At 31.9% G+C, this 14911-nt stretch overlaps 1 protein-coding gene across 1 annotated transcript in view; it reads left to right on the top strand.

Annotated features, from left to right (window-relative positions):
• The window catches only part of LOC143255060 (irregular chiasm C-roughest protein-like), a 126255-nt gene that overhangs the window by 80850 nt on the left and 30494 nt on the right, over positions 1-14911 (top strand). The window contains exons 7-8 of the mRNA XM_076510108.1: positions 2796-2910; positions 3484-3626. Of these exons, the coding sequence (XP_076366223.1) occupies positions 2796-2910; positions 3484-3626 (258 nt within the window). The remainder of the gene's footprint in view (positions 1-2795; positions 2911-3483; positions 3627-14911) is intronic.

The following is a 14911-nucleotide window of genomic DNA, read 5'->3' as shown; positions in this document are numbered from 1 at the left end:
GAGATATAATGTAACGGCTAATCTCACTATTCGTTGGTAAAAGAGTAGCCCAAGAGTTGGCGATGAGTGGTAATGGCTTTCCTGTAGTCATACACTGCTAAATTAGGGACGGCTAACGCAGTTAGCCTTTGTGTAGCTTTGCGCGAAATTAAAAAACAAACAAAATTCTCCATGCTACACCCTAGAATTTGAACCCTGATACCGGATGTTTGTTTAAAATTGTGTATTTATTATTTTTAATTACGTTTTTTTATATTTTTTTTTATTTTTTCTCTATGAAATTAAATATAATTATATTTTCATCTGAGATTTGGATATTCTGTGAAAACTTTGTTCTTCTATTTGATCTTACAAGTTTATACTTTTTATGAGTTATTACGTAAATAAAAACATTTATTTACTAAAGTAAGCTATGCAAAATTATATATATAACAAAACAATTGAATACCAGGACAGTCTTTATATATATAACAAAACACTTGAATACCAGGACAGTCTTTATATATATAACAAAACACTTGAATACCAGGACAGTCTTTATATATATAACAAAACACTTGAATACCAGGACAGTCTTTATTTTCTTTCCCTTATTAATGTCTTCAACCGGTTTAATTACTTCAAATTCCCTTTGGGACATAAGTTTTTTAAAGTTTATAACAAAAACATACAAATACCATTTTAAACTAAACATAAAAAATCTAAATTTAATTATGTATTTTCCAAATGTACAATCATATAACACGTTAACATTAAGTTCATTTAAACACTCAAAATTAGATGCAATTAGTGAATATACTTTAATTTTCAAACTACACTCTTACTGTAATATACTTTCTCTTATTATTATACACAATTAACTTACTTGTTCTATAATTTCTTGCTCTTATTTACTTTTTATTTTTTTACTTTAATTTGTAGTTATAGTTTTCACGATTTCAACACAACTAATTACTTCTGCCTTCTTACTATTATCAATTTAAAGCGGCTCGAAACAAAAATGTATAACAGTTTACGAAAAATAATGTGAAAGAGTAAAAATGTGATAAAACAGTTCTTTTAAGAGTTTTAAATTTTCTCTAAATATATTCGTGAAAATGTATTCTGGCATTTGGCCCAGCATGGCGAAATGGTTAGGATCGCGAGTTTTAAACCCATTCATACCAAACGTGCTTGCACTTCCAGCCCTGGGAGCGTTATAATGTGACTGTCAATCCCACTATTAGTTGGTAAAAGAGTAGCTCAAGAGTTGGTGATGTGCTGTGAGATTAGCGAAGATAGCTTTTGTGCAGCTTTGCTCGAAATTAAAACAAACAAACAAACTGCTGGCATATAGTAGGCTTTTTTCGTGACATTTAACATGAAATTTATGTGTATTAATCCTTAACTTTAAAATACCTGTTTCACCACTCTCGCGTTTACCACAATCTTAAAGATAAATTACTTTATTAAAATTACAATTAATTAGAAACGATATATCTTTGTTATTACTACGGTAGGTTTCATATAACCTAAGTTAAATAAATCTCAGTTCTTTCTTAATCCTACTTTAGGTTTAATCAATAATCTATACAACGTTATACATTTTATATGTATTTAAAGAAAAGTTACGACTTTATTAGTAGTAAACTTTAGAAGTCATAATTCATTAAATTTAATCCACAAAGCACACTGAGTACAGAAGAAGAGCCCGGTATGGACAGGTGGGTCAAGGCGTTCGACTCGTAATCCGATGGTCACGGGTTCGAATCCCGGTCGCACCAAACATACTCCCCCTTTCAGCCGTGGGGGCGTTATAATGTTACAATCAATCTTACTATTCGTTGGTAAAAGAGTAGCCCAAGAGTTGGTGGGTGGTGATGACTAGCTGCCTTTCCTCTAGTCTTACACTGCTAAATTAGGGACGGCTAGCGCAGATAGCCCTCGAATAGCTTTGCGCGAAATTCAAAAACAAACAAACATATAATACAGAAGAAGAAAGTTATAATTTATTGCCCAAGGAACTTGCAGATCATAATAGTCGAAACGAAGATTTTGTTGATAAATGATCTAATTACTAGTTGAGTGGAAGGATTTGTTAAATTCACAAATCTCCTAAATATGAAGTGAATATGTTATAAAGATGGTATGGAAGTTAATACATATTAAAGATTCCACAACGAGAACTTCTCGTTTAAAAATTCTGAAGATATGAAAATGTCAGACGTCTTTAATAATACAAATATATCAACACGAAGATAGCTGTGCCTTCTGTCGACTATGTGGCCTAATGGATAGGCTGCGGGTCAAAGGGTATTGTTGATGCAACTGAATACGATGTGCATTTTCAATTATAAGCGGGTTATAAATGTGACTTGCTGTAAGAGTACTCCTCTTTGCATTTCTTCTAGTCAGGACTTCAATATTAGGGATGACTGTACGTGAAACTTAGAAATCTCAGACATGATCAACTAGCGCATAAATCGCTAAACCTAAAAGTCTCAAATGAGACCAGTTAGTACAGAAGCTGTTAAACCTAGAAGTGTCAAACGTGACCAATCAGCACATAAACCGCTAAAATTAGGAGTCTTAAATTTGGACAATTACACATAAACCGCTAAACCTAGGAGTCTCAAACGTGAACAGTTAATAAATAAACCAATAAAACTAAGAGTCTCAGACATGGCTAATTAGCAAATACACTACCAAGCTTAGGAATCTCAGACGCGACCAATTAGTACATAAACCACTATTCATTTTTCTATCCCATATTGACGTTTTCTTATTATTGTATCAATTGTTTCTATAAATCTTAGATGCTCCGGAAATAAAGCTTACGGTATTCAGTGAAATTATTGTAGAAAACGATGATGTCCAGTTGACTTGTGAAGTTGAGGCTAACCCTGCAGATGTAACTTACAAGTGGTACAGGTAAGCTAACTTGTGAAGCTGAGGCTAAACCTCCAGACAGGACAGGTAAGTTGACTTGTGAAGTAGAGAATAACTCGATGTAAGTTACGAGTGGTAAAGATGAGTATAATATATGGTTAAAGTATGAAATGGAAAAAAAAATTAGTATCTGATATTGTTGGCTGTCAAACGTTCATTACTTAGTTACAGATATCTTCAATACTTCATAACTTAAACTTGGTCATTTCCTTGAAATGTTATAGAGTATTTTATGATATTCAAAGCTATGCTAAATCTGTGGTTTAGTATTTCACTCAACTTTCATAAAAGTTTATTACAAAACTTTTAAGTACTTCACGAGAAATTAGATAAATGTATGTAGCTTGGAAGTTTCATGTACTTGAATTGGTGTTATGCACTGTGAAAAATCTTACTCCCCGTGCTATTAACGATATCACATTTTCATAACTATTGTTATGTAAATTAGTGGTGAACTACATTTTACCGCGTATAAATACCATCTCTTTTAATGGATCTTCTTTGTTTCCTTATTTAATCGCAACAATCAATTAATAATCTCACTATTTGTTTCAGGAACAATGAAATAATCGCTGGTGATCATACAACTCATCTCCTCCTAAACCGAGTTAGCCGAGAGTTTAACATGAACAACATTACCTGTGAAGCAAGCAATTCAGTTGGAAACACCAAAACCACAAAAATACTTAAAGTGCTGTGTGAGTGCTAGTTTCAGTCGACTTACAAAATATTCTTACTTATTTCTTCTCATAGTTTGGTTCTCTTTATGTAGCACAAACACCTTATTTCCTTCCTGTTTACTCCGAATAAAGAATTAAAGTCAACCTGAATGAAACACAAAGAGTATTCGAAGAGCGTTTGCTGGTAATATGATATAGAATTTGGGTATAAATAGATAGCAATTCCTCATACTTCCCACAACTTCTCATCACTTCTACTCAACGTAGCATAAACCTCTACTTATTTTAAAAGACTAATGCAGCAGTAGTTAAGTATTCATAAACCAATATCCTACGATACCGTAATATCAATACTTAACGTTACTTTCTTCGTATGAAAAGTTTTAGAGATGCGAGTGTTTCCCAATTCAAAGTACGGTGTTTCATTTTATTTTGCAGATCAATATTCACCATATATTAAAGATACCAATTCACTGAGACTCGAATCGCACAATAATATGCAAATGTTTCATTCCCCTTGTCCTATGTCTATTCCTCAATGATCCCATCTACGAAGGCCTCTTCTACAAAACAGATTGGAAATGTCGACTGCAGAAACTCCTTACGATAGCTTAGAAGTTTCTGTCTTTTCTTCAGATGGTGGCTCTCTCACGAAGTTCTTATATTGACTTGTTTGTCTTCAGATGGTGGCTCTTTTACGAAGTTCTTATATTGACTTGTTTTTCTTCAGACGGTGGCTGTTTTACGAAGTTTTTATATTGACTTTTTTTCTTCAGATGGTGACTGCTTCACGAAGTTTTAATATTGATTCTTTGTTTTCTTCAGACGGTATCTGTTTCACGAAGTTTTTACATTGACTCTTTATTTTCTTCAGATGGTGGCTCTTTCACGAAATTTTTTTATTGACTTTTTCTTTCTTCACATGGTGGCTCCTTCAGAAAGGTTTTATATCGAGTTTTTGAATTCTTCAGATAGTGGCTGTTTGACGAAGTTTTTATATTGACTCTTTCTCTCTTCAGATGGTGGCTGCGTCACGAAGTTTTTGTATTGAGTTTTTATTTTCTTCATATGATGGCTGTCTCACGAAGTTTTTATATTGACTCCTTTTTTTCTTCATATTGTGATTGTTTCATAATTTTTTTATATTGACTCTTACTTTATTCAGATACTGTCTGTTTCACGAATTTTTTTTCGAATTTTTCTTTCTTCGGATGGTATCTGTTTAACGAAAGTTTTATATTGACTTTTTCTTTCTTCAAATAGTGGCTGTTACACGAAGTTTTTATATTGACTATTTTTTTCTTCGGATCGTATTTGTTTCACGAAGTTTTTATATTAACTCTTTGTTTTCTTTATATTGTGATTGTTTCATAAATTTTTTATATGGACTCTTACTTTCTTCGGATGCTGTCTGTTTCACGAATTTTTTTTTTTACTTTTTCTTTCTTCGGATGGTGTCTGTTTCACGAAAGTTTTATATTGACTTTTTCTTTCTTCAGACAGTGGCTGTTTGACGAAGTTTTTATATTGACTATTTTTTCTTCAGATCGTATTTGTTTCACGAAGTTTTTAAATTGACTCTTTATTTTCTTCAGACTGTGACTCTTTTACGAAGTTTTTATATTGACTCTGTTCTTTCAGATGGTGGCCTTTAACGAAGTTTTTATATTGACTCTTTCTTTTTCCAGATGGTAGCTGCTTTACGAAGTTTTCGTATTGAGTGTTTAATTTTTTCATATGGTGTCTGTTTCACGAAGTTTTAATATTGACTCTTTATTCTTCAGATGGTGGCTGTTTCACGAAGATTTTGCATCAACTCTATTTTTTTCTACAGACGGTGTGTGTCTCACGAAGTTTTTAAATTCACTTTTTTTTTCAGATGGTGACTGTTACACGAAGTTTTTATATTGACACTTTTTTTCCTTCATATTGTGATTGTTTCATAATTTTTTTATATTGACTCTTACTTTCTTCGGATACTGTCTGTTTCACGAATTTTTTTTTGAATTTTTCTTTCTTCGGATAGTATCTGTTTAACGAAAGTTTTATATTGACTTTTTCTTTCTTCAAATAGTAGCTGTTACACGAAGTTTTTATATTGACTATTTTTTTCTTCGGATCGTATTTGTTTCACGAAGTTTTTATATTAACTCTGTTTTCTTCAGACGGTGTGTGTTTCACGAAGTATTTATTTTGACTCTTCCTTTCTACAGATGGTGGCTAGTTCACGAAGAATTTATATCGAATCTTTGTTTTCTTCAAATGGTTGCTGTTTCACGAAATTTTTACATTGAAACTTTCTTTCTTCAGATGCTGGCTGTTTCACGGAGATTTATATTGACTCTTTTTTTCTTCGCATGGTGGCTGTTTCACGGAGTTTTTATATTGACTTATTGTTTTTTATGGTGTCTGTTTCATGAAGTTTTTACATTGACTCTTTGTTTTCTTCATACGGTGTCTGTTTCACGAAATTTTTATATTGTTTCTTTCTTTCTTCAGATAATGGCTGTTTCACGAAGTATTTATATCGAATCTTTGTTTCCTTCGGACGGTCACGAAGATTTTACATTGATTCTTTGTTTTTTACAGACGGTGTCTGTTTCACGAAGTTTCTAAATTAATTTTTTTTCAGATGGTGGCTGTTTCACAACGTTTTTATATTGATTTTCTCTTTCTTCGGATGGTGTCTGTATCTCGAAGTTTTTGTATTGACTCTTTATTTTCTTCAGACGGTGTCTGTTTAACGAACTTTTATATTGACTTTTTCTTTCTTCGGGTGGTGGCTTTTTCACGAAGTTTTTATATTGACTGTTTTCTTCAGATGGTATCTATATTGACTTTGTTTTCGTCAAATGGTGGCTGCTTCACGAAGTTTTTATATTTACTCTGATTTCTTCATACGGTGTCTGTTTCACGAAATTTTTATATTGTTTCTTTCTTTCTTCAGACTTGTCTGTTTCACGAAGTTTTTATATTGAAACTTTCTTTTTTGAGATGGTGGCTGTTTCACGAAGTATTTATATTGAATCTTTGTTTTCTTCAGATGGTGGCTGCTACAAAAAGTTTTTATATCGACTTTATGAATTCTTCAGATTGTGGCTGTTAGAAGAACTATTTATATTGACTCTCTCTTTCTTCGCTGTCTGTTTCATGAAGTTTTTACATTGACTCTTTCTTTATTCACATATGGATGTTTTCTTCAGATGGTGTCTGTTTCACGATATTCTCATATTGTATCTTCGTTTCTTCAGACGGTGGCTGTTTCACGAAGTATTTATATTGAATCTTTGTTTTCTTCGGATGGTGTTTGTTTCACGAAGATTTCACATTGACTCTTTTTTCCAGATCGTGACTGTTACACGAAGTTTAATATTGACTCTTTGATTTCTTCACATTGTGTTTGTTTCATAAATTTTTGATATTGACTCTTTATTTTCTTCAGACGGTGTCTGTTTCAGGAAATTTATATATTGACTCTTTCTTTCTTCAGATGGTGTCTGTTTCACGAAGATTTTACATTGACTCTTTTTTCCAGATCGTGACTGTTACACGAAGTTTTATATTGACTCTTTGTTATATTGACATTGTTTTCTTTAGATGATGGCTCTTCAGAAAGTTTTTATATCGACTTTTTGAATTCTTTAGATGGTGGCTGTTTGACGAAGTTCTTATATTGACTCTTTCTTTCTTCAGATGGTGGCTGTTTTTACGAAGTATTTATATCGAATCTTTTTTTTCTTCGGTTGGTGTTTGTTTCACGAAGATTTGAAATTGACATTTTGTTTTCTACAGACGGTATCTGTTTCACGACATTTTTATATTAATTCTTTCTTTCTTCAGACGGTGTCTGTTTAACGAAGTTTTTTTTGACTCTTTGTTTCTTCAGATGGTGGCTTTTTTACGAAGATTTATATTGACTTTTTTTTTTAGATGGTGGCTGTTTCACGAAGTTTTTATATTGACTTTTTTTTCTTCAGGTGGTGGCTACTTCACGAAATTTTTATATTGTGTCTGTTTTACTCGGATGGTGTTTCTTTCAAGAAGTTTTTACATTGACTTTTTCTTTTTTTCAGATGGTGTCTGTTCCAGGAAGTTTTTATATTGACTCTTTGTTTCTTCGGGTTGTGTCTGTTTCACGACGTTTTTACATTGATTCTTTGATTTCTTCAGATGGTATCTTTTTAACAAAGTATTTATATTGACTCTGTTTCCTGCAGATGGTGGCTGCTTAACGAAATTTTTATATTGACACTGTTTTTTTAGATGATGGCTCCTTCACGAAATACACTGATTTTTTCAAATAGGTGTCTGTTTCACAAAGTCTTTATATTGACTCCTTCTTACTTCTGATGGTGTCTGTTTCACGAAGTTTTACATTGACTCTTTAATTTCTTCAGACGGTGGCTGTTTGACGAAGGTTTTATAATGAATCTGTTTTCTTCAGATGATGGCTGCTTCACGAAATTTCTATATTGAATCTGTTTTTTCAGATTGTTGCTCTTTCACGAAGTTTTTATATTGACTCTTTAATTTATTCAGACGGTGGCTGTTTCAAGAAGGTTTTATGTTGACTCTGTTTTCTTCAGATGATGGCTGCTTCACGAAATTTCTATATTGAATCTGTTTTTTTAGATTGTTGCTCTTTCACGAATTTTTCATATTGACTCTTTATTTACTTCAGACGGTGTCTGTTTCAAGAAGTTTTTATATTGACTTTTTTCAGATGGTGGTGTTTTACGAAGTTTTTATATTGACTCTTTGTTTTGTTCACAAAATTTTTATATTGATTTTTCTTTAGACGGTGGCTGTTTGACGAAGTTTTTATATTGACTCTTTATTTTTTTAAAATGCTGGTTGTTTCACGAAATTTTTATATTGTTTCTTTTTTTGGATGGTTTCTGTTCACGACGTTTTTACATTTATTCTATATTTTCTTTAGACGGTGGGTCTTTCGCTATGTTTTTGTACTGACTCTGTTTTTCTCGGATGGTAGTCGTTTCACGCAATTTTTATGTTGAATCTGTTTTTCTCGGATGGTAGTCGTTTCACGCAATTTGTATGTTGAATCTGTTTTTTTAGAAGGTGGCTGTTTCACGAAGTTTTTATTTTGACTCTTTATTTTCTTCAATTCGTGGCTGCTTCGCAAATTTCTATATTGACACTTTCTTTCTTCAGATGGTGGCTTTATCAGGAGGATTTATCTCGACATTTTCGTTGGATAGTGGCTGTTTCACGAAGTTTTTATATTGACTCTTTGTTTTCTACGGATGGTGTTTCCTTCACGAAGTTTTTACATTCACTCTTACTTTTTTTCAGATGGTGTCAGTTCCAGGAAGTTTTTATACTGACTCTTTGTTTTTTCGGGTTGTGTCTGTTTCACTACGTTTTTACATTTACTCTTTATTTTCTTCAGACGGTGGGTCTTTCACTATGTTTTTATATTGAATCTGTTTTCTTCAGATGGTGGCGTTATCACGAAGATTTATATTGGCTCTTTCTTTCTTCAGATGGTGGCTGTTTTACGAAGTTTTTAAATTGACTCTTTCTTTCTTCGGATGGTTTCTGTTTCACGACGTTTTTACATTCACTCTTTCTTTTTTCAGATATTTTTAGTTCCAGGATGTTTTTATATTGACTCTTTGATTTCTTTAGATGGTATCTTTTTAACGAGGTAGTTATGTTGACTCTGTTTTTTAAAAATGGTGTCTGCTTCACGAAGATTTTATATTGTTTCTTTCTTTTTTCAGATGGTAGCTGTTTCAAAAAGTTTCTACTTTGACTCTTTCTTTATTCGGATGGTGTCTGTTTTACGGAGTTTTTAAATTGATTCTTTCTTTTTTCAGGTGGTGGCTGTTACACGAAGTTTTTATATTGAATCTTTATTTTTTTCAGTCGGTGTCTGCTTTTAGATAATTAATTTTATTGACTTTTTCTTTCTTCAGATGGTGGCTCCTTCACGAAGTTTTTATATTGAATTTTTATTTTCTTCTTATGGTGGCTGTCCCACGAAGGTTTCATATTGACACTTTCTTTCTTCAGCTGGTGGCTTTTTCACGAAGATTTCTATTGACTCTTTCATTAGATGATGGCTGTTGATGAAGTTTATATATTCACTCTTTCTTTCTTGAGATGGTGTTTGTTTCACGAGGATTTTACATTGACTCTTTGTTTTCCTACAGATGGTGTCTGTTTCACGAAGTTTATAAATTGATTCTTTTTTTTTTTCAGATGGTGGCTGTTTCATAAAGTTTTTATATTGACTCTGTATTCTTCAGACGGTGGCTTCTTCACGAAATATTTATATTGATTCTTTGTTTTCTTGAAATTGTTGCTGTTTCACCAATATTTTATATTGACACTTTTTTTCTTCAGATGGTGGCTGTTTCACGAAGATTTATACAGACTCGTTTTTCTGTAGATGGTGGTTGCTTCACGAAGTTTTTGTATTCACTCTTTGTTTTCTTCAGATGATGGCTTCTTCAGAATGTTTTTATATCAACTTTTTGAATTCTTCAGATGGAGGCTGTTTGAGGAAGTTTATATATTGACTTTTTCTTTCTACAGACGGTGTCTGTTTAACGAAGTTTTTAAATTTATTCTTTTTTTTCTTCAGATGGTGGCTGTTACAAGAAGTTTTTATATTGACTCTTTTTTTCTTCGGATGTTGTCTGTTTCAAAAAAGTTTTATATTGACTCCTTCTTTCTACGGATGATGTCTGTTTCACGAAAGTTTTATATTGACTCTTTCTATTTTCAGAAGGTGGCTCTTTCACGAAATTTTTATATTGTCTTTGTATTCTTCAGATGGTGGCTACTTCACGAAATTTTTATATTGACTCTGTTTTCTTTAGATTTTGGCTGCTTCAGTAAATATTTATATTGACTTTGTATTTATAAGATGGTGGCTACTTCACAAAATTTTTATATTGACACTTTGTTTTTTAGAAATTTCGGCTGTTTCACGAAGTTTTTATATTTACACTTTATTTCTTCAGATGGTGGCTGTTTCACGAAGTTTTTATTTTGACTCTTTCTTTTTTCTTATGGCCTTTGTTTGACGAAGTTTTTACATTGACTATGTTTTCTTCGGATGGTGTTTCTTTCACGAAGTTTTTACATTGACTTTTTGTTTTCTTTAGGTGGTGTCTTTTTTACGAAGTTTTTATATTGACTTTTTCTTTCTTTGGATGGTGTCTCTTTCACGAAGTATTTATATTGGCTCTCTAATTTTTCGGATGGTGTCTTTTTCACGAAGTTTTTACATTGACTGTTTTTTTGAGATAGTGGCTGCTTCACGAAATTTTTATGCTGCCTCTGTATTCTTCAGATGGTGGCTGCTACACTTAATTTTTGTATTGATTCTTAGTTTTCTTCAGACGGTGTCTGTTTCACGAAATTTTTATATTGTTTCTTTCTTTTTTCAGAAGGTTGCTGTTTTATAAAATTTTTTTATTGACTCTTTCTTTATTCGGATGGTGTCTCTTTCACGAAAGTTTTATATTAACTTCTTCTTTCTTCAGAGGATGTGCTTTTCTCGAAATTTTTATATTGACTCTATTTTTTTTAGATAGTGGATCTTTCACGAAGTTTTTATATTGACTCTGTCTTCATTAGATGGTGGCTCTTTCACGAAATTTTTATTTTGAAGCTGTTTTTTTAGTAGATCGCTGTTTCAAGAAGTTTTATGTTGACTTTTTCATTCTTCAGATGGTGGCTACTTCAGGAAATTTTTATATTGACTCTGTTTTCTTTAGATTTTGGCTGCTTCAGTAAATATTTATATTGACTTTGTATTTATAAGATGGTGGCTACTTCACAAAATTTTTATATTGACACTTTGTTTTTTAGAAATTTCGGCTGTTTCACGAATTTTTTATATTTACACTTTATTTCTTCAGATGGTGGCTGTTTCACGAAGATTTATATTGACTCTTTTTTTCTTCATATGGTTGCTGTTTCACAAAGTTTTTATTTTGACTCTTTCTTTTTTCTTATGGTCTTTGTTTGACGAAGTTTTACATTGACTATGTTTTCTTCGGATGGTGTTTCTTTCACGAAGTTTTACATTGACTTTTGTTTTCTTTAGGTGGTGTCTTTTTTACGAAGTTTTATATTGACTTATTCTTTCTTCGGATGGTGTCTCTTTCACAAAATTTTTATATTGACTCTGTTTTTTGAGATGGTGGATGCTTAACGAAATTTTTGTATTGATTTTGTGTTTTCTTCACACGGTATCTGTTTCACGAAATTTTTTTCTTTATTTTTTCAGATGGTTGCTGTTTTAAAAAAGTTTTTATATTGCTTCTTTCTTTATTAGATGGTGGATCTTTCACGAAATTTTTATTTTGAATTTTTTTTAGTAGATCACTGTTTCACGAAGTTTTTATATTGACATTAATTTCTTCAGATGGCGGCTTCTTCAGAAAGTTTTTATATCAACTTTTTGAAATTTTAAGATGGTGGCTGTTAATGAAGTTTATATATTCACTCTTTCTTTCTTCAGATGGTGTTTGTTTCACGAAGATTTTACATTGACTCTTTGTTTTTCTACAGACGGTGTCTGTTTCACGAAGTTTATAAATTGATTCTTTTTTTTCTCCAGATGGTGGCTGTTACACGAAGTTGTTATATTGACTCTCTTATTCTTCGGATGTTGTCTGTTTCAAAAAGTTTTATATTGACTCTTTCTATCTTCGGATGATGTCTGTTTCACGAAAGTTTGATATTGACTCTTTTTTCTTCATATGGTTGCTGTTTCACAAATTTTTATGTTGACTCTTTCTTTTTTCTTATGGTCTTTGTTTCACGAAGTTTTTACATTGACTATGTTTTCTTCGGATGATGTTTCTTTCACGAAGTTTTTGCATTGACTCTTTTTTCTTGAGACGGTGTCTGCTTCACGAAATTTTTATGTTGACTCTTTATACTTCAGATAGTAGCTGCTTCACGAAATTTTTGTATTGATTCTTTGTTTTCTTCAGACGGTGTCTGTTTCATAAAGTTTTTATATTGACTCTGTATTCTTCAGACGGTGGCTTCTTCACGAAATATTTATATTGATTCTTTGTTTTCTTGAAATTGTTGCTGTTTCACCAATATTTTATATTGACACTTTTTTTCTTCAGATGGTGGCTGTTTCACGAAGATTTATATAGACTCGTTTTTCTGTAGATGGTGGTTGCTTCACGAAGTTTTTGTATTCACTCTTTGTTTTCTTCAGATGATGGCTTCTTCAGAATGTTTTTATATCAACTTTTTGAATTCTTCAGATGGAGGCTGTTTGACGAAGTTTATATATTGACTTTTTCTTTCTACAGATGGTGGCTCTTTCACGAAATTTTTATCTTGAATCTGTTTTTCTTAGTAGATCGCTGTTTCACGAAGTTTTATGTTGAATTTTTCATTCTTCAGATGGTGGCTGCTTCACGAAGTTTTATATTGACATTGTTTTCTTCAGATGGTGGCTCTTTCACGAAATTTTTATCTTGAATCTGTTTTTTTTCTTAATAGCTCGCTGTTTCACGAAGTTTTATGTTGACTTTTCATTCTTCAGATGGTGGCTGCTTCACGAAGTTTTATATTGACATTGTTTTCTTCAGATGGTGGCTCTTTCACGAAATTTTTATCTTGAATCTGTTTTTCTTAGTAGATCGCTGTTTCACGAAGTTTTATGTTGACTTTTTCATTCTTCAGATGGTGGCTGCTTCACGAAGTTTTTATATTGACATTGTTTTCTTCAGATGGTGGCTCTTTCACGAAATTTTTATCTTGAATCTGTTTTTCTTAGTAGATCGCTGTTTCGCGAAGTTTTATGTTGACTTTTTCATTCTTCAGATGGTGGCTACTTCACGAAGTTTTTATATTGACATTGTTTTTTTCAGATGGCGGCTTTTTCAGAAAGTTTTATATCAACTTTTGAAATTTTAAGATGGTGGCTGTTGATGAAGTTTATATATTCACTCTTTCTTTCTTCAGATGGTGTTTGTTTCACGAGGATTTTACATTGACTTTTTGTTTTTCTACAGACGGTGTCTGTTTCACGAAGTTTATAAATTGATTCATTTTTTTCTTCAGATGGTGGCTGTAACACGAAGTTGTTATATTGACTCTTTTTTTTCTTCGGATGTTGTTTGTTTCAAAAGTTTTATATTGACTCTTTCTTTCTTCGGATGATGTCTGTTTCACGAAAGTTTTATATCGACTCTTTCTATTTTCAGAAAGTGGCTCTTTCACGAAATTTTTATATTCTCTCTGTATTCTTCAGATGGTGGCTACTTCACGAAATTTTTATATTGACTCTTTGTTTTCATGAAATTGTGGCTGTTTCACGAATTTTTATATTGTCTCTGTATTCTTCATATGGTTGTTGTTTCACATAGTGTTTATTTTTACTCTTTCTTTTTTCTTATGGTCTTTGTTTCACGAAGTTTTTACATTGACTATGTTTTCTTCGGATGGTCTTTTATTCACGAAGTTTTACATTGACTCCTTGTTTTCTTTGGATGGTGTCTTTTCCACGAAGTATTTATATTGACTTTTTCTTTCTTCTGATGGTGATTGTTTCAAAAAGTTGTTATATTGACTCTTTCTTTATTCGAATGGTGTCTGTTTTGCGAAGTTTTTATATTGTGTCTTTCTTTTTTCAGATGGTGGTTGTTTCAAAAAGTTTTTCTATTGTCTCTTTTTTTATTCGGATGGTGTCTGTTTGACGAAGTTTTGAAATTGATTCTTTCTTTTTTTCAGATGGTGGCTGTTACACGAAGTTTTTATATTGACTCTTTATTTTTTTATGGTCTTTGTTTCACGAAGATTTTACATTTAATCTGTTTTCTTCGCATGATGTATCTTTTAGGACGTTTTTACATTGACTCTTTGTTTTCTTTAGATGGTGTGTTTTCCACGAAGTTTTTATATTGACTTTTTCTTTCTTCGGATGGTGTTTCTTTTACGAAGTTTTTACATTGACTCTTTGTTTTCTTTAGGTGGTGTGTTTTCCACGAAGTTTATATATTGACTTTTTCTTTCTTCGGATGGTGTTTGTTTCACGAAGTTTTTATTGACTCTTTTTTTATTCGGATGGTGTATGTTTCACAAAGTTTTTAAATTCATTCTTTCTTTTTTTCAGATGGTGACTGTTACACGAAGTTTTTATATTGAGTCTTTCTTACCTCGGATTGTTTCTCTTTCACGAAAGATTTATATTCTTCTTTCTTCAGAGGGTGGCTCTTTCACGAAGTTTTTACATTGACTTCTTCTTTCTTCAGAGAGTGGCTCTTTCTTGAAATTTTTATATTGACTGTTTT

This window comes from Tachypleus tridentatus, chromosome 7 (assembly GCF_004210375.1).
Source record: "Tachypleus tridentatus isolate NWPU-2018 chromosome 7, ASM421037v1, whole genome shotgun sequence".
In the NCBI taxonomy this organism is placed as follows: Eukaryota; Metazoa; Arthropoda; class Merostomata; order Xiphosura; family Limulidae; genus Tachypleus; species Tachypleus tridentatus.
This window is presented reverse-complemented; position numbering and strand designations above follow the sequence as displayed.